The 26,799-nt window shown below is 32.5% G+C and overlaps 3 protein-coding genes across 5 annotated transcripts; all 3 read left to right on the top strand.

Annotated features, from left to right (window-relative positions):
• The first annotated feature begins 3,307 nt into the window (after positions 1-3,307).
• On the top strand, positions 3,308-10,406 carry CYCH;1 (cyclin H;1). Of its 2 annotated transcripts, XR_015791003.1 has the most exons (16): positions 3,308-3,449; positions 3,572-3,672; positions 4,259-4,309; positions 4,506-4,584; positions 4,721-4,839; positions 4,977-5,050; positions 5,326-5,446; positions 5,568-5,636; positions 5,792-5,833; positions 6,600-6,668; positions 8,028-8,086; positions 8,595-8,679; positions 8,872-8,960; positions 9,061-9,174; positions 9,413-9,454; positions 10,146-10,406. XR_015791003.1 is itself a non-coding variant. In XM_088124528.1 (15 exons), the coding sequence occupies exons 2-14, from the start codon at positions 3,613-3,615 to the stop codon at positions 9,140-9,142; spliced, it is 999 nt and encodes a 332-aa protein (XP_087980654.1). In that variant the 5' UTR covers positions 3,308-3,449; positions 3,572-3,612; the 3' UTR covers positions 9,143-9,174; positions 10,146-10,406. The 2 variants fall into 2 exon arrangements, 1 of the variants encoding a protein (XP_087980654.1); XM_088124528.1 differs by lacking the exon at positions 9,413-9,454.
• A 4,926-nt stretch (positions 10,407-15,332) lies between these two features.
• On the top strand, positions 15,333-16,918 carry LOC148213369 (dof zinc finger protein DOF3.4-like). The gene is given in 2 exon segments (XM_088124465.1): positions 15,333-16,421; positions 16,423-16,918. Coding segments are annotated over 2 exon segments (726 nt in total). The 5' UTR covers positions 15,333-15,953; the 3' UTR covers positions 16,681-16,918.
• A 4,256-nt stretch (positions 16,919-21,174) lies between these two features.
• On the top strand, positions 21,175-26,182 carry LOC111005673 (hydroxyproline-rich glycoprotein family protein). 2 transcript variants are annotated; one of them, XR_002600756.2, is made up of 7 exons: positions 21,175-21,638; positions 21,927-22,041; positions 22,885-23,355; positions 23,932-24,460; positions 25,030-25,070; positions 25,274-25,456; positions 25,796-26,182. XR_002600756.2 is itself a non-coding variant. In XM_022277264.2 (6 exons), the coding sequence occupies exons 1-6, from the start codon at positions 21,346-21,348 to the stop codon at positions 25,313-25,315; spliced, it is 1,491 nt and encodes a 496-aa protein (XP_022132956.1). In that variant the 5' UTR covers positions 21,175-21,345; the 3' UTR covers positions 25,316-25,713. The 2 variants fall into 2 exon arrangements, 1 of the variants encoding a protein (XP_022132956.1); XM_022277264.2 differs by lacking the exon at positions 25,796-26,182 and having other exon boundaries at positions 25,274-25,713.
• The last annotated feature ends 617 nt before the right edge of the window (positions 26,183-26,799 follow it).

Below are 26,799 nucleotides of genomic sequence, written 5' to 3' on the forward strand. Positions count from 1 at the left end.
TGAGCAGCGAAAAAAGAAAAAAGTCAAAATAAATAAGCTGGTTTCCCAGTCCAACCAGGCAGCCACTAACTTCTTGATTAGATATCTCAATTTTAACTTCTTGCATCAGATCTTCTCACTCTCTCTTTAAATAATTCCCAATTTTTTTCTCTCTGGTTGGATCTTTTAAATAGGTTATGATCTTGCTTTTTATTTTCTCTCTTTAGTGGGAAGAAGATTCCATCTCGATAAATTGCATAGTTATGATTCAAATCAATGATTCTGATTTCAAAATTTTAATCATTTTATTGCCACGTGGATTATGGTGAGGAGGAATTTGAAATCATGAACTATTAGTTCAAAATAGATGCTAATTATGGATTGTACGATGTTCTATGGGTAAAACAAAACCAGGCCATATGAATCAATATCAATAATACCGACTAGTCCTCGGGCTAATCTAATCAACCTAGGGTCGTTGGAATAAAAGTGGGCTCAAAGATGCCTTTGAATTAGGAGATTTCACGGTCAAATTTTAATTCTATTAAAAATTTAAAATGAAATATATATTATTGACCCTATGTTTTCTACCACAAGGTACACTGTAAAATTCAACTTTTGGCTTCGCTACAAAATTATACTTTTTGTTATGCATCTTACTTTTTGCTATATTTTACATAAAATTTTGATTGTAACTTAAAAATCAAAGTGTGTCTAACATTATACCAATGTATAAGTGGTGATTCGTTCATTCTTAAGAAAAGTTCTGAAATCTGTTAGATACGATCATCAAACTTAATAAATTAAAGTCTACTTTAATTGTAAACAAACTATCACTTTTCAATTAATAAATATAGGTTGGTTTAATTGGATCAAAACTAATTAAAAAAAAAATATATATATATATATATATTATAGCCTAATTTCATACACCTGTACCAGAGTATTGGCCAAAATGAAAAATACATGGTTATGATTATAATTGAAGTAATAATATTGAGATGGCCATTTGGGTGTGGTTTCTAAAATTATTTTTTAAATTATTTTACGCCTAGTTTTTATAACTGTTTTGATTCACCTTTTTATTTTTATTTTTATTTTTGTTTTCATTTACTTGTTCTGTAGATTAACCTTGAAATGCAAAACAGGTAAATCATATCATGCTTGTAATATATTTAAATATCATATATGAAGAAATAATTTCAAAATTGTAAAAAAATAAAACACAACATGAAAATATAAGAATTATTAGTATATCTTGTAGAGAATTATTAATCAAGGATTCAAAAAAAGAAAAAAAAAACTTATGTTAAATCACTATGAACTTAAATGTGAGAGAACGTGCATTAAGTGTTACATTAAGACAAACAACTTAAAAACAAAATTGATAAAAAGATAGAGGCATCAAAATTTTTATGGTAAATTGTATTATTTATACTTCATATCAAGTGTGTTAGTGGTCAGTGTGTAATTAGTGAGTTTAATTAAATCTGAGACATTATTACACAAAAAAATTTTGAAAAATAAAATAGTAATAGTAAGTATTTAATTCATTATATACCTGAGCTTCTTTTAAAACGGTCGATAAATTAAATAAATAAATTTCTTACAAAATATTTTTGTTGCCTACCTCACATGAATTGTGCAAATGTCCCAACGTCTATAATTTATATTTTTTGTATAATATTATATCAAATTGTTAGTACATAATTTAAAATATTAATTGAATATACAAAAACAATAAAAAAAACAATAAATTAGTTTTGTACATATGTAGTTGTTTTTAATTCTATAAGTTAAAGGGACAAATTAAACACCTTACAAGTCAACCCCTTTTATATAATTTTTCGAATTTAAGACAAATTAAGACAGACAATTAGCTCCCATTTTTCTGATTGATTCGGCTCCTATTACTACAAGGACATTTTTGTCATCCTTGACATAAATGTAAATGTAGCTAAAAAGAGGTCTACATTGCTCAGCTTTCTATTAAAATTTTATTATTTTATTTAATGATAATATTAATAAAAATCTAATTCTGGCCTTTTTGTTTATTTTTATACTGTTTAAAGTGATGAGAGGGTCATTTCTTTTCAGGTTTAAATTTGTGTGGCGGGTCACAGGACCCATTTTATGGTCAAAGCAAGGCACCCAAAGAAGGTTTCCAAAGCTGACACCTTTTTCAGGCTCTTTATTTTCAAACCATTAAGGTTTGACTCATTTGAGGAGCTTTTTGGAGTTGGAATTCTTCAAATTTTAACATGTAACTTTGATCTTATGTCAACATATATATTTTCTTGTTAGCTTCTATTGAGAAGGTAATTTTTCCCAATTTGAGAAAAATATCTCTTCCTTCCCTAAAGTTTCTAGAGGAAGGCCAAGCCAAGTCTTTGTTACCTTTGAAAATGCCCTCAAAAGGAATCCTTCCTTATATGAATTCTAATGAAAGGGGATAAATAAATATGGAACAAAGATCATAGGGTCATGTTTTGGCTTTTGAGTGATAAATGTGAAACCTTGGGAGGGGATGAGGATGAGACCAGCTTTATTTGCAATTACTGCGTGAAGTTCATTCCTGTTCTTTATTTCTTGTTCCTTCTTTTTCAACAAAGAAAAATAAATTACGTTTGATAATTATTTTTTTAATAAAACTAATTAACATAAAACATACAAGAAAAAATATATACATAAAGTTGTACATATATGTTAATTTGAGCTTAATTTAATAGGTTAAAACATTTATTTTCGACCAAGGTCTGTAGGTTCAAATTCCCACTCTCAAATGTTGTACCCACAAAGTTGTACACAGATGAAACATCAAATTAATTGATCATCTCTAAAGTATTTAACAACATTTTGACAATTGGAACAATACTTAAATACCAATAATTTAATTACATAAACTCCACATAATAAGTATAATAATGTAATACTTTTTTTCAGTTAAATATACAAAATGATCTATAATATTATTGTAATTCTTAAATTTACTTTTAAAGATAAAAAATTATTAATTACATCAATGTGTAAAAAATTTTTAGTATAAAATATTATATACAAATATGAGGGTGAAGATTTAAACTATATTTTAGAAGAGATAATAATATTTCAATATCTATATTTTTTTAGTTAAATAATTATAAAGATTATCTATATTTTTTTAGTTAAATAATTACAAAGATAAACTTTTAATCGTTAAAGCGAACGTAGCACAATTAATTGTTATATATCTCAAACCATACTCATATTTTAGTGATATTCGAATTGGTTAAATAATATAGTTTTTAGAAAAGGTTTACTGGCAAATTTAAATAATATTGTTTTTGAAAAAGGACCTATAGGCAAATTTAACCTATACTTCCACGAAAACAATTGGTGGACATCCTCCGGCCCAACGCGCGCACATTGTTCGCAGAACACAAGCTCGCAGTCGCATCTCTCGTTTCTCTCAAGCCGCTCGCTCATCACAGGTGTTCATACTGCTCATCTTTCTCTACTTTCTTTCGAAGTTACTTGAATTATCAGATTCCAGCTCTCTTTTCCATTTCATGGATAAAATTGAATCTGTAAAGAGGCTGCTGTGCTTTGACAGCATACCTGACTGGCGGCGGCACCGAGGTTTTCTGAGTTGCCATGGCCGATTTCCAGACCTCCACTCAACGAGCCAAATGGATCTTGACTCCTCAGGAGCTGGTACTTTTTTTTTTTCTTTTTTTTTTCCCGTGGCGGTTGAGAAGAGGTATTTGCTAGTACTGCTGATACTGTATTCTTGTTGGCTTCTGATCAAAAGAAGTTCGAGTAATCTTTAGAATTGACTGTTTAAGACATATCTTTCCAATTAGGCTGGTTGTTCTCGCGCCCTTTTAATTTCCACGATATACAGTCTCGTTTGAAGATATTCCGTTCATTATAGACTGCTTCGTAAAGCATCTGGAGTTTCTTACTTCTACGGTACTTGTGAGTTGTGCGAAGTGGTAGTCTTTATTTCAATCGCTTCAGTCGGACGTATTAGTTTTACTATTATCTATTCTGTTACTTACAAGGAGGAAGTGACAAATTGGAACTGTGGAATAGATAATTAATTTTTAAAATTGGTGGAGCATGTGATTTTCCAGATGGCAACTATTAAGCAAAATTTATTTAATAAATTAGCTGGATTATTTGCCGTTGAGGAGCTTTACTGGTGTTTACTATTCGATTAAGAGTCAATGGTGTATCTTAACTGTCAACTTACTGGTATGATGGGAAGTACAAACATTTCAGTTCCTATGTTGTACAGGTCGGCAGGTACAGAGCTGCTAACCAGGGAGCAATCGGAGCTCTGGAGAAGGTACTGATAGAATGAGATAAGACTCCAATTAGTTTCGTCTACTATTTCATGCTTCATTTATTCCCAAAACTCCGAATAGCTGATAGCAGTTCCCCTTATTTATGTTATGTGTTTGCTCCCAGAAAAAGCATTTGGCGTCTGGTTTTATGAGTCTTAATATTACTATCTCTGCCAACTAACTCTCCTCCTGGTTTAGTTTGGAGCGACACTAATGGAAGTAGATGCTGATGGGTCGTTGTCGTATCCAGACCCTCAGATAAACTCAAAAGATCATGGTAGATGCTTTTCTGTTGCTCTTTTTTAAGTTATATTTTGTTCCTTTTTCTCCTCCCTTTATGACGAACTTAACTTTGGCTTTAATCTTAATGTCTAAATACCAACTCTTGGTATGATAGTTTCTTTTAATGTCAGCTGACAAGCATTCCCGCCCCAAAGCTTTGAGTATTGAAGAAGAGCAATTTATGCGAGTATTTTATGAAAATAAACTTCAAGAAGTATGCAACAATTTTCATTTTCCTCATAAAATCCAGGTATTCAGATAAGATGAGATGATTGAACATCCTATCTTTCTTTCCCATGAAGAATTTTATGTATTTCAAATATTGAAAAAGTTACTGATATGAATCATTCTTTTATGGTTTGCCTTAGAATTGTTGACTCTTTGCAGGCAACGGCTCTTATATACTTTAAAAGATTCTACCTACAATGGTCCGTGATGCAACATAATCCAAAAAATGTAATGTAAGAATCTAGATCTACATCTGCTCTATATCCTGAAGTTTCCCTTTATTAATTGTGTAACAATAATTTAACGAGTAAAAAAATCATCTGGAGGCTAAGAACTTTATTCAAATACTTAGTAGAGCAATTTGTTAGACGTAGGATGTATATCTGATATTTTATTTCCTCTTGGAAAGTGCTGCTCCCTGTAATTTGTTTTTCTCTCTGTCACTTATTATTATCATATAAGCCATAGAGTAGTTTCTGGATAATATAGCTAATCATCTCATGCGCAGGTTGACCTGCATATATGCAGCTTGTAAGATAGAAGAAAATCACGTCTCAGCCGAGGAGCTTGGTAAGGGGATTTCGCAGGATCATCAAATTATTCTCAATTATGAGATGATAGTCTATCAGGCATGAATGTGCCATACAACTCATTCTCACTTTTCTCACTTCGTATATTATTGCTTTATTTATTTATTTTCCATCATTAATATAATTTTTCTTCTCTTGTTTCTTTTTTCTGCTTTTCTAGAGTCTGGAATTTGATCTTATTGTTTATGCACCCTACCGATCAGTTGAAGGCTATATAAACGATATGGAGGTAAATATAGTCAGTTTTATGTGGATTCTCTAGGCAATGGTTAAACACGATACATATATTTTTTTCTTTGGCATTCTTCGTTTCTAAAGGTTGGTTGAAGTTTTTCCCTCTCTTTCATCGATCTGGACTTGGTGTTAAATGGTGCATATTTTCAGGATCTCTTCCATGAGAATGCTGAAATGCTTCAAGTGCTAAAGGTAATTGCTCTCATTATTCAATGTAATTGATATAGTGCAGTATGAGTATGTCCTGTCTTCTAGTTTTATAGTCAACCTGTTCATCAATTTACCATTTATAAATTCGTTAAAATTGTTCCCATGGAGACACAGATATCACTTGTCTATGTGAAATTAATTTCAATTCTAGTCAGAATTATATAGTGTTTTTTCTTTAAATGTTATTTCAGTGTGACCAAAGAAATATTTGCATATGTTGATAAGAAATAAATGTATTGATCAGACGAAGAAAATTAGGGGCAGCTAGGAGTCGAGCCTAAGACTGCAGCAAGTGAGAGTAATTTAAAAAAAAAAAAAAAAGATTTACAGGTTTCTCAAGTTCAATTGTTGCATGGTCTGTAGGTTCTCTTTGGGACTATCAGAAGTATTTTCAAGAAGAAAACTAAGTGAGATGAATAGTGGTGTTTGAGTAACAAACATAAAAGAATTTTGATAGATCTCTTTTACCATATTTTTCACAGGCAGCAAGTTTCTTTTTATAATCTTGGAAAAAAAAAAAAAATCTTGTCACATATGCAAATGTTGTGTCTTATATACTTGTAAGTTGTAACTTAGCGACATTACATACATCAGAAAAAAATCATTGTTATCTTCTTTTTCTTTTTCTTTTTCTTTTTTATTTATTTATTTTTATTTATTACACACTTGTATAATTGTAATTTACACAAAATTTTGCTTTCTATTTTGAAAGTTATTTATCTGTTTGTCTTGTATGTGGATTCCGAAGGAAACTGCATCACTAGAGGTTGATAAAATTATGTTAACAGATGCCCCACTTCTCTTCCCTCCTGGGCAGGTACTTATCTCATATCATACTTCTGGTTTGAACTTTTCTACTTTGGGACTTAAAACTGTCTACTTTTATTCTTTAAATATCCTGGTGCTATAATTGAAGCGTTACAGGATTGAGCTTGCACTATTGAATATACCCTAGGCTAATCATTTCTTCAGTGCAGTACAAGAAAAAGAAGTTCAGTTTTTGTAGCTGATTCGTCTGGATTTTATCTTGAAGTTACAAAACTAACTTGAGTATATTTGAAAAACCACGGCATCTATCCTTTAAGTATGAGAGTTTATATCTTTAAAAATCATTCAATTGGGGATTTTCCAAGAACAAGAAAGGGAATGGGAAGTTCTTTTGGAGGTTATTGTGTTTTTGGTTTCTTCTTAGGAGTTCTCTTTGAATTCTTTTTGTGATTACTGATTATCCCTATCTTCAATTATTGCCAATTTGAGGGTTTTTCTTGCAACTCCTTGGCTGGGTTATGCATAAACCAGTATGATGGTATTTACTGAACTGCATACAGCAATGTAGGGATTAGGTTCAGGCTGCCAATTCATTTTAGCAAACTGGACGAAGGAGGGTGGGAGGGACAGTTGGTTGTTCTTTTTTTTTCCTTATATTTTTTTATTTATTTACCAAACAGCATATATATATCAAATAAGAATTAGGTTCACCTTAGCAAAACTGGAGGTAGGTAGGTTACTGTATGAGATTGGGGGGGGGGGGGGGGGGGGGGGGGGGGGGTGTTGGGGAGGGAGTGTGGTGGGTTTGATATGAAACGCCTTAGGAACCCTTTGGGTATATGAACCGTTAATTCCATTTGATTTCAACCCTAAGGTTTAAGTTAGACACGGATTACTTTAAAGATCAAAGTTCTCGACATGCAACTCAAATAAACATGAAATTGTAAAGATTCAAGAAAGCTCCCGCCTCCTGGCTCATCATGAAAGGAAAAGCTCGATGGCTAAAATTCATTCATCAAAACTGATCTAATCTCCAAACAACCTCATAGCCAGGCTTTAGATAGCCTCCCAACTAAATCTTAAATACCACATCATAAATCATAACAAAATGACAAAAATATCCCACTTAATATGCTATAAAATGATAAAAATTAGAAAGCAAGAAAATTACATCAAAATATTAAATACAAGTTCTTCATAATTTGAAGTCCTGTGTGGTTCATATCAGGTTTCTCTATTAACATCATCTCTCAGGGTGGCTGAATTTTATTTTTATTATAGGTTGCCTTTGTTCATTCCTCTTAAGTTCCTATTTAGTATTTGATAATTTAATCTGAATATGATATCTTTATGATATCATTATCATGTACCATCTATCTCAACTTTGGTCATTATTGATTACATGCAGTTGGCATTGGCTGCCTTGTGTAGATCAAATGAAGTTCATGCAGTTATTGACTTCGAACGGTGAAAAGTTTATTACTTATCAAGATTCGTTGACTTATTTAAAGATTTTCTTGTCACAAAAATAAATAAATAAATAAATAAAATAAAATTACAATGGTGAACTTGTTAATGTATGCTTCTAAAAATTTTATTGGAGTTTGTAATTTTGTTGTAGTCGTTGTGCTGGTTAGGTCTGGTCTTCTTTGGCCTTCTTATGTCCTTGCATTTATTTTAATGAAAGCTGGTTTGTTTATAAAAGATTGAGAAATGATGGATGGATATTTTATAATTATCCGTTGTTGCTGAGTTTTAAAGATTGAAATCTCTTTTTCTAAATTTGGTTCTTCTTTGGGCTTGTCTTTTTAGTACGAAGCAATGACCTTGCTTTTGTACTTTCATTATCTTAATGAAAATTGTATAATCAAATTTCCTAATTAAAAAAATCTCTTTCCATCTCTTACAGGAAGCATTCTGTTGTTTCCATCTCTTATATGCAACGGTTTACTGATTCTTCTTAGTTCATGCGTAGATACCTGGAAAGTATTTTCTCTCGCCAGAGTTATGCTCATGAAATTTCGGAGCTCTATGAACGTTTAAACTCAATTGACTCGTGGGTATGGGATTTTCTTTTCTTTCGACTGATTGAATCAGTCTGAAATTTACACTGTAGTATTAGCAGGAGGGCACAGGAAAATTTTAGCATTTGCCTCTTTCAGAACTTTTTTGAACTTATTTGAGTATCTCATACGAATCTGTGGTTTTTTGTTACATTTATGATGTGCTATTGTGTTATGCTTTTTGTACAGGTTAACAGATATGCATTCCCTTCAGAAAAGGATTTAAAACACATCAACAGAAAATTAAAATCGTGTTGGGGACTTGGCTCCAATGACGAGTATACTATACAATCTTGTGATCCCTTAAATAAGATTAGTCTAATGCCTCTTAAATTTTGTTTCTAGATATTAATTACAAATTACATTCAAACATGGCAGGAGTAAGAAAAGGGAGAAAAAATCGAAGCACAAATCTAAGAAGAATTCAAATGAAATGCAAAATATGCCTTTGCACAATTAGCTGTATGTCTGTCTTCCACCAGTTATATTTCGGTGAGCTTCTATTACTTGCTTTTGATGGTAAATACTGCTACTATTATAGCATCCTGGTACTCTGTTGTCAGTTTTATTGTTAGTATCTTACCCTTTCGGTAGAAAAATAAAAACACAGTTTGCAACCATTTGAATGAAAGAGGATAGTGGGTAGCAAATCTCTTAGAAATTATTGTTTTGTTTTTAAAAGAGAACTGTTATCACTACCTAGGTAATCTTAGTTTGTGTCTTTTTATAGGTAGAAGAATCTCTACAGGGGATAGACAAAAAGGAGAGACAGGTGAGTGGAAGAAGGTTAATTTCTGTACTTTACAAAATGTATAAAGTAATGAGATTTTGAAAGAGTGGGTCCACTGCAGTATTTTTCAGGTCAAAGGGAATTCCCTGTCCATATCAATATAAATTTAAGGAATGTTAATGAATTAAAAGAATAATATTCAACACGCCTTTTCTGTAAACCCTAAATGCCAAGAAAACAGTAGTTGCCAAATTATTTATTTTTCTTTGCCGCAGCATGTTTGCAAGTTTGGATCCTGTGTGTAAAATTAGGAACGTTGTTGCTCATAAATAGGCTGTTGGATGGTACTCTTGGGGTGAGTTTGGGATAACTTCTAGAAGGATAAAAAGTGCTTTTGGCTCTTAAAAACGCTTTTCGAATTTTCATTGTATTGGATTGAATAATCAAAAACAAAAGTAGGAACATGGTTGCTCATGAATAGGCTATTTGATGGCACTTTTAGGGTGAGTTTGGGATAAATTCTACAAGGATAAAAAGTTCTTTTAGCCCATTAAAATTGCTTTTCAAATTTGCATAGGATCTGATTAGATAATCAAAAGTGTTTTTGAAACTCAAATGCTTGATTAGTCTTCCTTCTAAAAGTGTTGTTTTTATTTAAAAGCAATATTTTAAAAAGTCATTTAAATTCACCCTCGCCCACGGTTACTAACAGTATTTTGCCTCATTCATTCAGGTAACTCAACTTCTGCATTGGTCAGCGAGTTTCCTATATGGAACCAATATCCTTATGTCGTGTTCAATATGAAATATTGAAAAAGAAAACATCACATCAAGGACACGGCTAAACTTTGCCCCCTCTTTGGTACTCATTCTCTGATTTTATTCTTTTCTTCAGTCAGCAATATTTCTGGTCAGTAACCAAGTAATATCTGCCATGTAATGATAACATTGCGACAAAATTTTGAATTTCAGTCTTCTTCTGTCTTAGATTTTATTTCTCATTGTGTTCTGTCATTTGAATGGCTTTTTCTTATCTCCTTTTCTCCTTCAAAATGCGGGATGATATCTCTTTTTTGGTTCTTTTCTTTCCTCATTGAATATATCTCATCAGACAGAGAACCAGAACTTGTTTAAAATTATTTTTGTGTTCTGTATATTTCATTTATAAATGAGAACTCTTGTGCTCTCTTTTTGTTCTATATTAGGAAAATTCTTTTAGTGGCTTTTTCTTGCATTATTTGTGGTTTATAGCTTAAAAAAGGAAAAGACCAAAAATCAAAAGCTGCCTTTGGTCATTAAAACTTGTAACTATTGTCTTTTGGCCTCTCCTGGTGGTTTACGATTGTCCTTAATTTGGGAAAACATTTTGCTCAAAATTTATTTTAGGTTCTCTCGACTGTGGAGATGACAATGAGGAGTATTACTTATCATAACAATGATTTTTAGTCTTAGAGAACAATATACTTTGGAATTAGAGGTATTTTTGGTGGTCATCTTTTGATAGGTTTGAATGAGGATGTAAATTTAGATGAGAGATTTTGGAAAATGTATTGAACCTTTAGGAGGCATTCGGCTTTTGGGTTAAGAAGTCAGGTTTATGATTTATTCTCAGCTATAAGTTCATTAACTCTTCTTAAAAGATTAATAATCTCGCGCATGCACATGAATCTAAATTACATAAACATATCACTTACAAAAATATATTTCAACTACATTAATAAACTTAGGAGCGATTGCATGAATCTAGTCTTGTTAGAATCGTGAAACTTTTTAGTTCTTTCTTGAATCGATCTAATGTTGGTTATGTTGTCAATTTGGATTTTAAAAAGCTAGTTCGATTTACCATAAGGACCGATCATCTTTTCAAATGTGGTGAATAATTGAAACTTTAGGACAAAACCAATCGATCAATTTTGTAGCACCTTTATGGCTAATAAAAAAGCAATTCAAAGAAGTACCCAAATTGTCGTATGGATTGCAATGTTCATCAAAAACTACACGAGACAACGACATTTTTTTAATACAACAAGTGAGCGTGGAAAACTTGAACTTGTGATCACCATTGAGTTAAACTTATATTACGCCTTATGACTAAAGTTGCCATTTTATTATCATATTGCTACATTCTATGCTAAATTTTCTTGTACCTCATTCACAAACATCAAGAAAAACTTAGAATATAAAATGTGTTTTTTTCTTTTTTCTTTTTGAAGTATGATTTGATATGTGTTATAGGAATGGTTAATAAGAATTTCGCATCACTAATAATTACAAATTACAAAAATAATATAAGTTATCTAAAGCTTAAACTTATCTCCAAAAATAATAACAAGAAAAAACCCAAAAACATTATTTCTTTAGAATAAATATTTAACATTTCTAGTCACATAATCAACTTCAAAACGAGACATTCTGAATTTAGTCAAGTTGGTTAATAACAAACCTTTCACCCTTTTGTTCATAAAAATTCAGGCCAATACTTGAAAAGGCAAATTCAAGAGCAAGTTATAAGAATAAGTAGTGGCAGTAAGTAGAGTTTGCACATCCCAAAAAGGGAGACGATCTAGCGAGATGCAAAGAAGCATTTTATAAGAGAGACCATCCAATGGAGAAAGAGAGAAAAAAGAGACCAAATTCCAAATGGGGGAATAATGTATAAACAGAAAATGCCAAAAACAAAAACAATGAAAGTGAAAGAGAAGAAGAAATGTCAGTCAGCCTCAGCCCACCGAATGCACAGATTGAACACAGACACAAACCCTTTGCTTTTTTTTTTTTCTGCATTTTGTGAAAGCGACAGTTGATTGGTTGGTTTAGACAATCAGTTTTTTCTTTTGACACTTTTTTTTTTTAATTTGATATTTTGATACACGTAAAATAAAATAAAATAAAACGAAAACCCGATTTTGGTTCATTGGCGTGCTGGGAATTGTGTGGGTAAAAATAAAGTGATCGGAGGGAGGGGATTGGACGGTGGCGATGGGGGGTGGTGGGGCCGGTTTGACGGCGAGAAATCCGGCGAGAGTGGTGTACGGCGGAGGAATCTGATGCGGACATGACGCGGCCGAAATCAGTGGGAAAGAACCAATTATTGCTCCCCACGCTGCCCGACATAACATGATTCTGTCTCTCTTTCTCTCTCTCATCTTTTCCAGTTTTAAATTTCTTCTTTCTTTTTTCGATTTTTAACTCAATTTATTTAATTAAATATATTATATGTTGATTATTGGATATTATCACGTGGCATTATTGTGGGACCCACTACGTTTCTTTTTTCTCTCTTCGTTGCATCCACAAAATTCTAATGTTTTAAGATTGTGTTTTGTCGAGGATCGAAGGGAATTAAGAATTTTATAAGTATATGGGCTATATTTTTTTTTTGCGCATATTAAGATACTATCGGGGAGCATTTGATCTAAAAAAAACCGATCGAAATTTATGAGTCAAAAGAGTTACTTTTTTAAAATATGTTAAGGATCAATATAAAAAAGAAAAAAAAAAAGAGAAGAGATTAAACATGGTTTATAAAAACATGGACTATTTATTTAGTTGCTAATTGATTTTGACATGAAATCGTCTCAATATTAAAATATTTTAAAAGTAATTTTGTTTTTAGTTTTTTTTTTTCTAAATATTATGGTTGTTTCTTTACCATTTTTCTTCTTTCTTTGTTTTTCACTTTTCTTAAAAGTACATTCGGGTTGGTTGTCAAATTTTAAAAACAACACAAGTTTGTAAAGACTTCTTTTTTCCTTTTAAATTTGGTTAAGATTTCGATTTTTTTAGATATAAAACATATAAATACAGAGATGAAAATATTTTTTATCTACTTATTTTTAAAAATAGAAAACTAAAACTAAAATAATTATGAAATGGAAATTTAAATGATAAAAATATTAAATCTATGTTTGATTCTACCATTATTAAAATCATTTTTTTTCTATAAATCATGTTTGGTAAATTATAAAATTGATTTTAAGAAAGTTTAATATTGAAAAATAATATATATGGAAGACTTTTTTTTGCTCTGAGGATAATATCACCTAATCACTTGATTTTACTTAATAACCTGCTTTTTTTATATTTAGAAATAAGAGTTAATATTTATTGAAGTATATCATTAATACCTGTAAAATTATTGTAATAATTGTAGTTTAATTACTTGTACAATTCTTAATGCAAAGAAGTGAAGTGACTGTTTGAGCTAATTATTTGTCTAGCAAAAAACAACAAAATATTCAATGTCCATTTTTTCTGTCCTTTTCATTTTATCATTCTATTGAATCAAGTGGAGCAATAATTAAAATAACATTCAATAATTTATTGAAGGAATGAACGTGGTCACATATCAATCAATGAGAATTCCTACTTAATTTCTATGACTTATATCAATTTGGTAAAAAAAATGTGATGAATTCAATTAATTTATTCCGTCTAAATAAATAAACCTAAATAAAATAAAACAAGTAGCATGGTTAGAAGAAAGAGGTGGACAATTATCCCTTCATCTCTCTTAGGTTAACAAAATGATATATGTTTTTTAAAATTAAGATTTTAAAATTTCCAATCTAATTTGTCTTCTTTAAATTTATAGAAAAATTAGATTGTAAAATTTGCACTCTTTATGAAAATTCTTAGCTCAAACAGTGCATAAGTAATCAAATACTAACATTCATGGAATATAGTAAGATATATAGTAATCTAATATTATATTGATGAATTTTTTTTAGTACAAAAATTGGAAATATGGAGGTTTAAACTGGCTCCGACTTCAGAGAAATGAGTAGGTGCAAATTACCGTTGAGCTATGAAAAAAAAAATTAAAAGCACACATTGTACTTATATAATTATGATATTAAGTTTTATTATTACTCATAATTTTGAAATTGGCATATGCCAATAGTACTTCATTTCAAACTAAATTGATCATGTAAATACAATTATCTAAATAAAATGCTTTTGAAATAATTGTTTTAAATAAATTATGTAAATTAAATTGTTATGCCTACATTTGATGATAGTCGGCCAAGCCCATGAATGCAGTTGAGATATTATTTTAAATCAATAACAATACCTTAAAAAAAGTTTTTTTTTTAAAAAAAAAACCCGCTTATTAGAATAAATGATTTAATATTGAAAATAAAAAATAGATTTTGCAATTAAAGATATTTATAAACCAAAGGAATAGATAAAATTTTGGGTTAAAATACGCTAGGTATATTTATTTAGTATAACATGTGGGTATGGAAATTCGAATCTACACCATTTTAATTAGACATGAGTTTTGTTTAGATTGACTGAGACATATATATTTTGTTAATTTGAGATGTTACTTTAAAAAAGAAAAAATCTAAAAGCTATGATATTCCAACTTATATGCTAAATCTTTCGATAAATCATATGAAAGAGATTATTATTATTATTTCTTCTCATAAAAATCAAAGTTTTAAGATTATTAATATGGCTAATAATTAACTCATATTTTATTTAACTTTAATCCTCCTATCTTAAAAGAGATTGTTTCGCATGATGTTTAATGAGTTATTTCATATTTCATATCTTTTAGGTACAAATCATTGTGTTTATTATAATATTCAATATGTATATAAAAAACACCAAATCACCACTACAAGTTTTTCCATAAGGTGGAAATCAACTTTGTGAAAGATTATACCCAATTTGGATGTGTTCTTTGATTGGTTTTATTCCACGATTTTGTTTCACTCTCCCCAAATACGTGCGTATCCAATGTGATCATGTGTAGTCTCATTGGGAAAAAGAAGAAGAAAATGTACACATTGGTTCAGGTAAACCTGAAAGGCAAGCAAACAAGAATCTTACTCCTCATTCCCAACCAAAAAGAAACATTACAAAAGAGAGAAAGAATGACCCAAAAGTATAATTCAAGTGGTCAAACACAAAAGTCCGAATCCCTCCTCACCTTATTTGCAACATAATTAATTAGAAAAAGTAAATGGTTTTGGGGTTGGGATTATTTGTAGAAAGAAATTGAAGAGAATGGGTCAAAAAAATATAAGAGTTTGGACAAGTTGGGAAATGCAAAGGCAAGAGAGTGGGAGTGTAGTGTGTGTATTATTTGTGATTAGAGAGAAGAGATATTAAGAGAGCAATAATAATAATATTAAGAAGAAAAAACTATGAGAAAGCTGCGGCTGCCGCTGCCACAGTCCCACGGGGCAGAGGGCAGAGGGCAGAGGGCACAGAGTCTGAGTAGGGTTAGCCCTACGTAGCCGACCCCCAACGACGAGCCGTCTGAATATTGTCGTCCTCAACACAACACAACACCACTCCTTAAAGCTGTTTTTATTCTGCTTCAGAATTTGTCTCAGTCCTTTTCTATTTAATTTCTCTCTCCCTCTCATCCCCTTCTTATATCCCCCCATCCCCATCCCCCTCTCTCTGCAAATCAAATCTTCCAATTTCCCCCAATTTCGATTTCTCTAGTTCTGTGGCTTTTGTTTCTTCTTTGTTAATTCTGCTCTGTTCTGTGTATTGGGTTTCTGTTTCCCTGTTTGTAGTGATGCCTTGTGACGCCGGCGACCACCGCAAGACGGCGACCAAGCCGCTTGGGCCTCCGCCTGAGCAAGAGCACCTGCCTTGCCCGCGCTGTGATTCCACTAATACCAAATTTTGTTACTACAACAACTACAATTTCTCTCAGCCCAGGCATTTCTGTAAGTCCTGTAGGCGCTATTGGACCCATGGTGGGACCCTCCGCGACATCCCCGTCGGCGGGGGCAGCCGGAAGAACGCTAAGCGATCTCGCACTTGCATTCCGGCAGCCGCGGCGGCGGTGGCGGCTGCCTCTTCATCTGGGTCGTTGATTAATTCTGTTTCTTGTTTGGATCACCACCAGTTGCCGGCGGCCCCGGTTATGGTGCCGCTCGTCGGGAGCCACGGCGGCGGCGGAGGGGAATTGAGGGCCGGTGGTGGGAATATGTGTGGGAGTTTTACGTCGCTGCTGAACACGCACGCGCCTGGGTTTTTGGACTCTGGGCGGGTTCGGGCTCGGGCTCGGGGCTGGCTTCGAGGACGTGGGCTACGGGGCGGCGGCGGCGGCGGCGGCTTCTTCTAGGGTGGCTTGGCCGTTTCTAGGGTTGGGCGACGGCGGCGCTGGGGTCGGCGGCCACGTTGGACCGGCGAACACGTGGCAGTTTGAGAATGGAGACGCCGCCGGATTTGTGGGTGCTGATTGCATGTCGTGGCCGGAATTGGCAATTTCCACACCGGGGAATGGTCTCAAATGATAATAATTAAATTTAGATTTTTTCTTTCTTTTTTCTTTTTGGGTTCGTGGAAAATGTCGTTTATAGGGCTAAAATTTCTATGTTATGGCAATGGGGGGAGTAAATTAGAAACTTGAATTAGGAATAGAAGTAGAGAAGTACAACCTTTTTTTTTTTTTTTTTTTTCTGGGAACTTTATGTGTGTGAAATTTTCTTCTTCTTTGTTATAGACATGTTCTGTAATTTTGTTAGTGGCTAACCTTCCCCCTCCCTTTTTTTTATTTTTATTTTTATTTTTTTACAATTCTTGCTCAAATATGAGCATCTAAAAGCTAAAAGAAGCAAAAAAACAAAAAGAAAAATATGCACCATTTCTCCCTTGATTTGTATTGAAAGTTGAGACTTTAAATTTTCAAAGTCCTAATAAAAAAGAGATACATAAAACATAAGAAATGTAATGTCTCTCTCTCTTTTTAATCTTTTGTGTTGTTTTATCCTTCAAAGTACAAACTGTCAGATCCATCCATATAAGAATGGTTTATTTAATTTTAGTTTTAAAATGTTTTTTTCCCATTATTACTTTCAAATTTTAGTGGGTTTTCCATTTTTGGGGGGAAATAAATTAATAGCTCTTATATAAGAAGTTATACTGAATTTACCAATATCCACTCTACTTTCTAAACGTTGTTGCCAAAAATATAGTTGAACTACTTTAAGAGATTAATAATCTTTTTTTTTTCTTATGCAATATCCATCACATTCTTCAAGATAGTCCAAAGGAAGTAATTATGATGGTCTCTCCATTTTATTTCCTCGCTTAATGTGCATAAATTATTATTATAATTTTTTGTCTATTCCCTTTTTGTTTGGAGATTCCCCATATCCCTCACAATCCCCTTGGTTACCGAATTTAAATCTAAATTAGTTTTCTTTTTAAACATTAAATACCTTTTTTTTTTTTTTTTTTAAGCATGTTTGGATTAGTTTATGCGCACCTCGAATTCCTAAGACAGGTAAGTATCATGGAATTAAATATCTAATGCAGAGTTTGTTTTTAACTTATTTTTCTTTATATACCTATATATACCCCAATGATCTAAAAGATGCCGTATTATTTCACCATTCTCAAATACTTTATCCATTTAAACACAAGTCTTGTATGCCAGGGAGATTAGTTTCAAGTTCTCACACACTAGCTCTTCTTACTTATTATTGTTTAGTATTTTATCACATTTATATGATCTTACGTAGCATCATTATATTTTGAATGCATGTGAAAAGAGACATTATACATTTTTTTTTAAGAAAAAAAAAATGTTTTCCCATTCTACTTCCCTACATGCAGTTACAATATTTTATGTAAACTAATTTTGTTTACAAATAATAATATTATCTTAGAAATATATATTTAGTTTTTAATAAGTTATTTTAAAATAATAAAATTAGTTCTTGAACTTATTCGTACTAAAACTTAAAATATATATTTAATTTGCAGCTGTCATGTATTAAAATTAATATAAAAAAACCAATTTTCAAATTAGCTATGTTTCGGTAAATTGTATTTTATTTTGAACTTATGAATTTAAATAATATTTAATTTAAAATTATCTATATTAAACAAATTATTTTATATCCAAATTAACCCAATACAAAGTAACAGAAAGTATGTGTATAGTATTTATTTTGAACATAGTCATATTATATGACATTGTATTTCTAATTTAATCATTTTAGAATAATCTAGAGAGGATATATTTTATTTTAAATTAATCGAATCTAAATATTTTGTTATATACAATGTGAAACTTCGTTGCAATTTATTGTGAATTGTTGGATTGAATTTCAATTCTAGAATTGCGTGGTGGTCGATGAATTAGAAAAAAACAAATAAATTGGGGCTATGAAATACATAAATTAGGAAATAGCAAATTAAAAATAAAATACCAATATTATAAGATGGTTGAATAGTTAAAAAAAATGAAAGGAAACAAATTTAGGAAAGAAAAAAAAATCAGACAACCCAAGCCGCTACATATTAATGTGTCATAAACACAAGTTATCCAATCCCAAGCTTACAACACCCGATCAACCACATGCTTTTCTATCTCATGTATCAAAACGCCTTTAAATATATCTCCGATAAAGCATAACATTCTCATTAATATAGATATCGAACCCGTGCCTCCAAATACCCCCTTATATTAAAGAGGTCCGAGTGTCGTATTGAAGGTACTAAAACAATAAGAAAATAATATATAACTAGACACTAATAATTTGAAATCAAATTGGTACAATAGATTAGCCTTTTCGTTTCCCTTTAAAAATATAACATTATAAACGTGAGGTTCCAACTTTAGGATCAACCCAAACTAAATTAAACCAAATGAAATTATTTTGCAAACCAGAATAAAGTTTACGATTATTAAGTAATAATAATACACTTTTTTGCTGCATGTTAAGTACGATGAGCTACGAAATAAATGAAGCCAATGTTAACAGATTTATTGTGGGATTAATGGAGGTGAATTATTAGAACTAGACAGAAAAAAGTTAAAAAATAGTATATTCAATTGATGATTCCATAATGGGGGCACATAATTTTAATATTAAATTGTTTTTCGAAAAATTCCTTACGACAGTTGACAACTAATCGACACAGAATGATCGACTAGTCGACCGCCAGTTCAATGATACTGTATTGAACTTTATAGACCAAATATTTAAATACCCTTTTTAATTGCAGAACGTTTATTATTCTTCATTATTATTTCTAAGATAATTTAAATTTATTATATTTTATTTCCTATATAAAATTTCAATTTATTCATCAATTTGTATTCTTTATTTCCAGTAGTACGTGTAATGTTTAACAATTCCTCTATTTGACCTGCTTTTAATAATGTGAACTATTCATTGGTTTTTTTAATATGTGAATTACTATTATTATTTAGTTCAAATAATGGGTAGGGAGTTAAAACCCTTTTTTTTTCCCTTAAGTTACTAATATATTGACCATTTTTAATGGTGCACAGTTGACGGTTAATGTAAATTAATAAATGTTCATTAGACAATAGCTTCATTCATATTACCTTTGAAAAATAAGCTAATTTAATATTTTTGTTGGCTTAAAGAAATATATAACTTGAACATAGTTTTAAAAGACCTAGTTATGTTTCTATAATTGTTTTATTGTTCCAATAACATTTTAAAAAATTTAAAAGAAAAATAAAATATTGTTTCTGAAACACTTAAAGCTAAGGGGTCATTTTAGACCATTTTATTTTTGGTTATTTGTTTTTAATAAACATTTACCGTCAATTCTTTTGTCTTGTATATTTAAAATTATGGTTACGTGCAAATATAGTTAAAAATAAAAAATGGTTAATTGTAGATATAACAATTACTTATTTATTTGTAGATGAGCTAAAAAGGAAGGGGTCTAATAAAAAAAATTGATTATAAAATATATCAATCACAACGGTAAAATTGAAATAACAAAAAATTGAAATTCTTATCTTAATGATATCATTTCTTAAGATATGATAGGTCGGTAATCGGTTAGGTTGACTTTAACTTTAGGAACGCTACATTGGATCAGTTGAAGAATAAAAAACGAGTTTGGCAACCCTCATACTTTGAGTCACCATAATTGGATTCGACTTTGAAATTCCCCCATTTAGTTGAGTAGGGAATCAGATGATTACGATCTTGACAGTGTTGAAATTATTTCAACCGTCGTCACACACACACCCATATGCTCCTTTTTAACGTTAAACTTATTCCATACCAAATTATTCTACATATTAGATTTATTTTAAAATACTTTTTGAAAATCGGAAGATATTATGACTCAACAATACATTATGCCAACGAACGTTCAACTTAAAAGTCAATTTAGAAATACATTACTCTATTACTTTTGAACCCATGTCTATTTAATTCACAATTTTATTTTTTTTTTATGAAAATATTTTTCAATTTTCTTTGAGCTCAACGTACCTGAGGTAGAAATTTTAAGTTAAGCTATTCTCAAGCTTTGCTTTAATATTTCTTAAATTTTTTCATTATTCTTGTACTATAGCAAGCCCACTGTTTGTTTGTTTGTTTTTTTTTTTTATATTTTTAGTACGACAAATATGGATATGAACATTTAAATTTTAGACGTCAAAGGTAATAGTAGATACTATTGTCGGTGAACTATGTTGATGTTCACCTCAGTTATTGTTGATGAACTTAAACTAAAAATCTTATACTATGAACAGAATAATGACGACATGAGATGTTCATTAATGTGATGGAATTAATTTTACCATTTACTTGAGCTCATAATTCCAATTCAGTTAAACGAAAAACATAAAAAAATAGTTCACGGTCAAAATTGTAAAAGTAAAAAATCTTCCTTAAAAAAAAAAAAGTTCAAGTTTTGTCTAAGGTACTGGGCCAAACCAGCCGGGCTGAGCTTTTAACAGTGAAAGTTTGGTCCAGATCCAATTAAGAGAGAAGCATGGTGCTTGCTGAAAATTTTTGGGGGCGAAAATCCGTCAGAAAATTTGAAACGAGGGTGAGCAGTGAGCTCCCTCTCTAGGGTTTTGGAAGAGGGTTCACCGTTTTCCACCCCCAAAATCAAGTATCTGAACCAGTACCTCAAGTGGTTTACCACTATCACGAAGCAATTGCAGAATCACAATGGCGTTTTCGCTGTTCTCAACTCCGCAACCACAGCAGTCATTTCAACCGCAGCCTCAATCACAACCGCAACTTTTTCAGCAGAGCAGCCCATTATTCTCCCAGCAGCAGCCTCAACAATTTCAACTGCAACAGCAGCAGCAGCAGCAACAACAACAACAGCTGCAGTTAATGCAGCAGCAGCAAAAGCAGCAGCAGTTGTTCATCTTTACCAACGATAACGCTCCTGCAAGTTATGGTACCAAGTGGGCGGATCTCCATCCCGATTCGCAGAAAATTCTCCTTCAGATCGAGTATGTGGTTTTGTACTCCCTTGAAAACTTGTTACGTTGTATTGTTTTTAGCTTAATTGTACAGGTAGAAGTTCAAAAGATGTTTGGGGGGGAGGGAGAAATAATGGTATGCTCAAATAAGTCTGTTTTGTCGAAGTTTAAAAAAATTCTGTGTGTAATATTCTTGGACGTTTTATTTATTATTAACCTTTCTCTTTTATGTATCGGCATCTTCTTGTTTACATCTAGGATTTGAACGCTTTGTAATTTTCCATATTATATGGCTATTTAGATACTGTGTCGCTACAGGGAACGAATCTTGGAGTATCGGGATGAAAGTCAGAGGCTGGATCAGTGTAGTCGCCTCTATGATTCTTCAGTTTCTAGCGATGGATTTGAGCATGATGCCAGTCGAATTGTTCAGGTTACTTTTGACATTGATCAGCTTGCTTTTCATTTCCTTTCGACTTCACATTGAATAATTATAGGAAAGTTGAGCACACTGAAAATGTATATGTGGGTACTGATATGCATGTGAAAATGCATGCAGCATCGGTCTATTTTGCTCATTTATGACAACTAGAACGCCTTATGAGTAATTGACAGTTGGTATGGCTGTTTGGTGTATTAGGTTCGGATATGATATTCACAGTGATACTAAAGCTTGCTTCTTATTTATTTTCTTAACCTTTGGGTTCATATGGTTGATCTCTATTTTAGTTATCCATTTTATCTCAGAACTAAATATACAATACTTGCCTGAATAGGAAGTGAAACTTTTCCCGACTAGCAAATAGATTGGAAGTTGAATTTCTCAAAAATTGTTTTAAACTGATTTAGCCTCAACAAGTTTTGACATTAATAAGCGATATGTGAGTTGTTACTTGGAAGGAAGATGGTTATACACATATGGATGAACCCTAACAATCTTCCTCACTTCTTTTGTATGGATTTGGAAGGACTCGTACTCCAAAGAAAAAAAAACTATGGATGGGGAGATCCGTCTATCCTTTAATTTTCTGTTGGAAGAGGTGAAGGCACTTTTGTAGCTAGAGGGGGAAGGGCTTACATGACACCTGTTTACTACATGTATCTTAATGTACAATCTCAGCATCTCAGAATAATTATCTATTTTAGATTACTATAGCATCAAATTTCACATTCACCAAACCACAAGGATGCTATTTGCATTGTCCAAAGTTTGATACCTCCTTTTTGATTTCTTATACTCTAAAATTATTTGAAATATTAAGTGTGCCTTTTGCAGGAACTTGGGGGAATTAGTACCTCTACAGAACATCAAAAAGTTTTGCTTCAAGAGCTAATGACTGCTGCAAAAGGGATGCTTTGTAATACAGAAGTTGCTATTCGCTCTTTCATGATGATACGCCCAAGGTTCCTTCATCAGAGTGCAGGAGGTGCTTCAAATCCCACTGCACCATCACAGGTTCCTGGAGCACCATCACCATTAGGATCTAGTGGTCAACCAACATCTACATCAATTGTTCCAGTTTTTGACTTTTACAGTGGCCTCCCAAGAAAACCATCTCCATTTTTGGAGCAAACAGTTTCGAGATTTGAGAAGTATCTTGGTGAATGCCGACAGTGGATCGAAGAGATAGAGCAACTCCTTGTCCTAGATTCTAATCGAAGTGCTTCCAATTCTAGCTCATTGTTTCATTCGCTTCCTAAAATCATGTCAAATGTGCATGAATTCTTTGTTCATGTGGCTGCTAAGGTAGGAGAAATATTGTCCTTAATGAGCATTTATTTATAATCATTAGCGGGCTATTTCATAATGTTTGTCTATTAATTCATATATTTTCCTCTTAGGTTGTCTGATATGTCACTGATGCCGAAATACCCGGTTCTTATTATTGAAGGAATCTTGATTTCTGATAGGATTTTAATAGGTTCGTCTTTGAGGGTATAGTCACTGCTTAGTAAGTTGGTTAGAGGAGAGTGATTGCAATGTTGGTTAAGAGTGTTGGGGTTAGGGGAATATTGAGTGCTTATTCCAAATATATTACATTCCTATCATTTTCCTCCCCTTTCCCCCATTTGTAGAAACAAAAATTTGAGGTTGCTTGTTGGCATCGAGTTTGACTTAAATGATTATAGCATGCTGGGAAACAAAGTCTAGAATTGTTTAAAGTACTGGTCTTTAAGTTTGGGCAATTTCTCCCTCCTATTCTTTCAGAGAGCAAGAAAATCCTTCAACATATCTACATGTGCATGATCACAGAGGAGAGACCGTTGGATGCCACTTATGCAAATTTTTATAACTAATGGCACGTTAAAAATGATTCCTCAGGTTGAGAATATTCACCAGTACATCGAATCAATGAAAGCAGCTTATCTTGCTGATCAGCGTCGCAGAGGGGATGGAAATGATCCATTTCTTGAGGCTGATCGAAGGGAAACTGCACGCCAAGAAGCAGCAGCTAAGAGGGTACATCCAACTTTACATCTGCCTGCAAATTTACAACCATCTACTCAAGCTGCTGGATTGCTTGCAAGCTCAGGTAATCAAGGTGCATCAACAGTACCACAATCGTTTACAGTAGCTACACCAGCTTCTTCTGGGGGTGGATTGTCACTTTTTAGTACACCCTCTGCTCCATCTACTGCATCATCTTCTCTGTTCATGACACCAACCGCATCTGTTCAAACATCCTCTCTATTTAGTTCGTCTGGTGCAACAGCTCCCACAACACTTTTTGGCTCGTCATCAGCACCATTATTTAGTGCTTCTACTACTACTCCCTTTGGTAGTACTGCACCATCTTTTGGTCAATCTGCTTCTGCAGGAAGTTCCTTATTCTCAACACCCTTTGCCTCAGGTAATTTCTTGACATTTTTTTGTTAACAATATATTCTTTATGGATAGTACTCAACTTATTGCTTATTAGTAATAGTTAATCAATTGTAATCTCTCGATATCCCAATATTTATGTATTAGGGATGTTATCGAAAACTTGCTAAAAAATTATCGAATACCACAATATTTGCATAAATTATTGTAAAGGAAATGATGGTTCATGTATTATTAATTTTTTTTTTAACTCCTATCTTATCCCGATGTGATGCTATTAGCATTAACTCTGCAATGTCTTCCTTTTGCTAGTGAACGACTAATTCAACATAATATGATAGCTTTTTGTCTTTTTTTTTTTGTTTTTTGTTTTTTTTTTATTTAAAAATAGATAGTAGCTTTTAATTCTTAAAATATTGTTGGGGAAAAGAATAAATGATTTGAGATGGTTTCCCCATTTGAAGAGAAGAAATTATTACTACCAAGAACATCTCTGAGAGGTAGGACCATTTATTATTTAATGTTAATTACTACGTTCCCCAGCTCGCATTTCTGTTTTGGATCTATTTGTAATGATGACTTGTGCTGTCTTCATAGGTGCTGCGACAGGATCTGGGGCTAGCTTTGGGGCAACTTCGGTGAGTTAAAATTTTAGCATATCAGGTTTCTGTTTTTCTGGTTTATTCTTTTCTTTGGAAGATTGGAGCATTACAACTTTTAACTTGGTAACATACAAATGGTGGCTATTTGGCTCTCCCGCTTATGGATCGACGATCTAATGGGGGATTTATAGGGTAAGCTTGGCACATGAAAACAATGTAACCCATTTTATTTATTGCAGAAATCGTCAAAGCCAAAATCCCGAACTGCACGACGCTACTGAATGACCATGTAAGACTATTACAACTGATGAAGAAAATAGCAAAGGATTACAAGAAGCATCGGCATATCTCCATGGAAGGGCCAAGTTTCTCAGCCATCGACAGTCTAGATCAGATTATTCTACAGGCAGCAAAGCCTAAAGGTATCTGCGAACCTTTCTTGCAAAGTTGAAGGAAATTGGCTTGTCTTCTCAAATACTGCTCTGTCACATTGTTTTCTGAAAAAGAGAACATTCGGCTTCAGCTCACTGTTTTCTGAAAGAGGGCTGAGATCACATGAGAATTCTGTAACTCTGTAGAATACAACATAGTTAGGGTAGGATGTCTTTTTATGAAAACTCAAAGAAGAAAACTTGTTTTTTCTCGTGATGCAATCGATCTATCCTCCCTTTTGCCTTGATTTCGGCTTCTTGATTTATATTCCCAATCACCCTAATGTTGTCATCTTTAGTGGCCTGCTGTACAAAAAATTTGACTTGCAGTTTCAGGAAACAAGAATATGCCCAAGTGGGAGGGAGCCGTTATAATTCACAAAAGCTCGAGAGTTGGATGTTCTTCTTGAACTAGTGGTTGCCTCACAGCCGCTCATCAGGAACGGGCAAGTGTTGAACTTGAAACATTTTATGATGGGCATATATTTCAATGTCTCTACAGTATAATTGAAAGGGATATTCACATCTGCATGCACTGTCTGAAGGATTATGACTGAAATTGTATTCTGTAATCTGTGTACTGATTCTTCGGTGATTTTTCATCCCTTCTCACCTTTTTTTTTCTTTAAGTTGATGTCTCAGATTCTCATTCATTGAAATGTCAATTCTGCACTGAAATAGTATTTTTGTAATTTTAGTATATTTGTTGATCTTTCATCCTCTTGTTGTGACCCTTGTTTAATTGATGTCCATTTATGAGAATGCTAGATCTCCAATCATTTCATTTGATTTGATCTCGATATGGGCAAATCTTGTCCATCGACATTGCGGCTCCCCATGAAGATGATAGGCATTTTTCTTGTCTTTTCTTATCTCAAATTACTTTGATAGCATCTCTATCACGATTTCTTAACCAGATAATTCCTTTAATTTGCAATCTTATTCATATACTAATTCAGCAAGCACTCAGATTCTCAGACACAACTCTAATAAATAAAAAAGTTTTATGGTCTCACTGTCTCTATATATTTCTCTACATTTGTTTAATCAATATCTGACATGAGCTTGAACTCGTACATTTACTAGTGAGCAATGGACAATAAAATTTTGACATTTATGAAATTCATATCATATCAAAATCTACTCTTATTTCTCCCCAGAGCTACCATTAAAAAGTGATCCAGGTCACGTTGATCACCTGCTAGCATGAAACCTCAACCATCACTACCTCACATCAAAAACCTCCACACAGAAAGAGGTAAATTTTACTCAAATCATCAATCTTCCATCAAACACACTTTTGAAAATGACAAAAACATTCCACATCTATGTCA

The sequence above is a fragment of the Momordica charantia genome (genome assembly GCF_013281855.1).
Source record: "Momordica charantia cultivar OHB3-1 chromosome 1 unlocalized genomic scaffold, Mcharantia_2.0 BLBB01000001.1, whole genome shotgun sequence".
NCBI classification, from domain to species: Eukaryota; Viridiplantae; Streptophyta; class Magnoliopsida; order Cucurbitales; family Cucurbitaceae; genus Momordica; species Momordica charantia.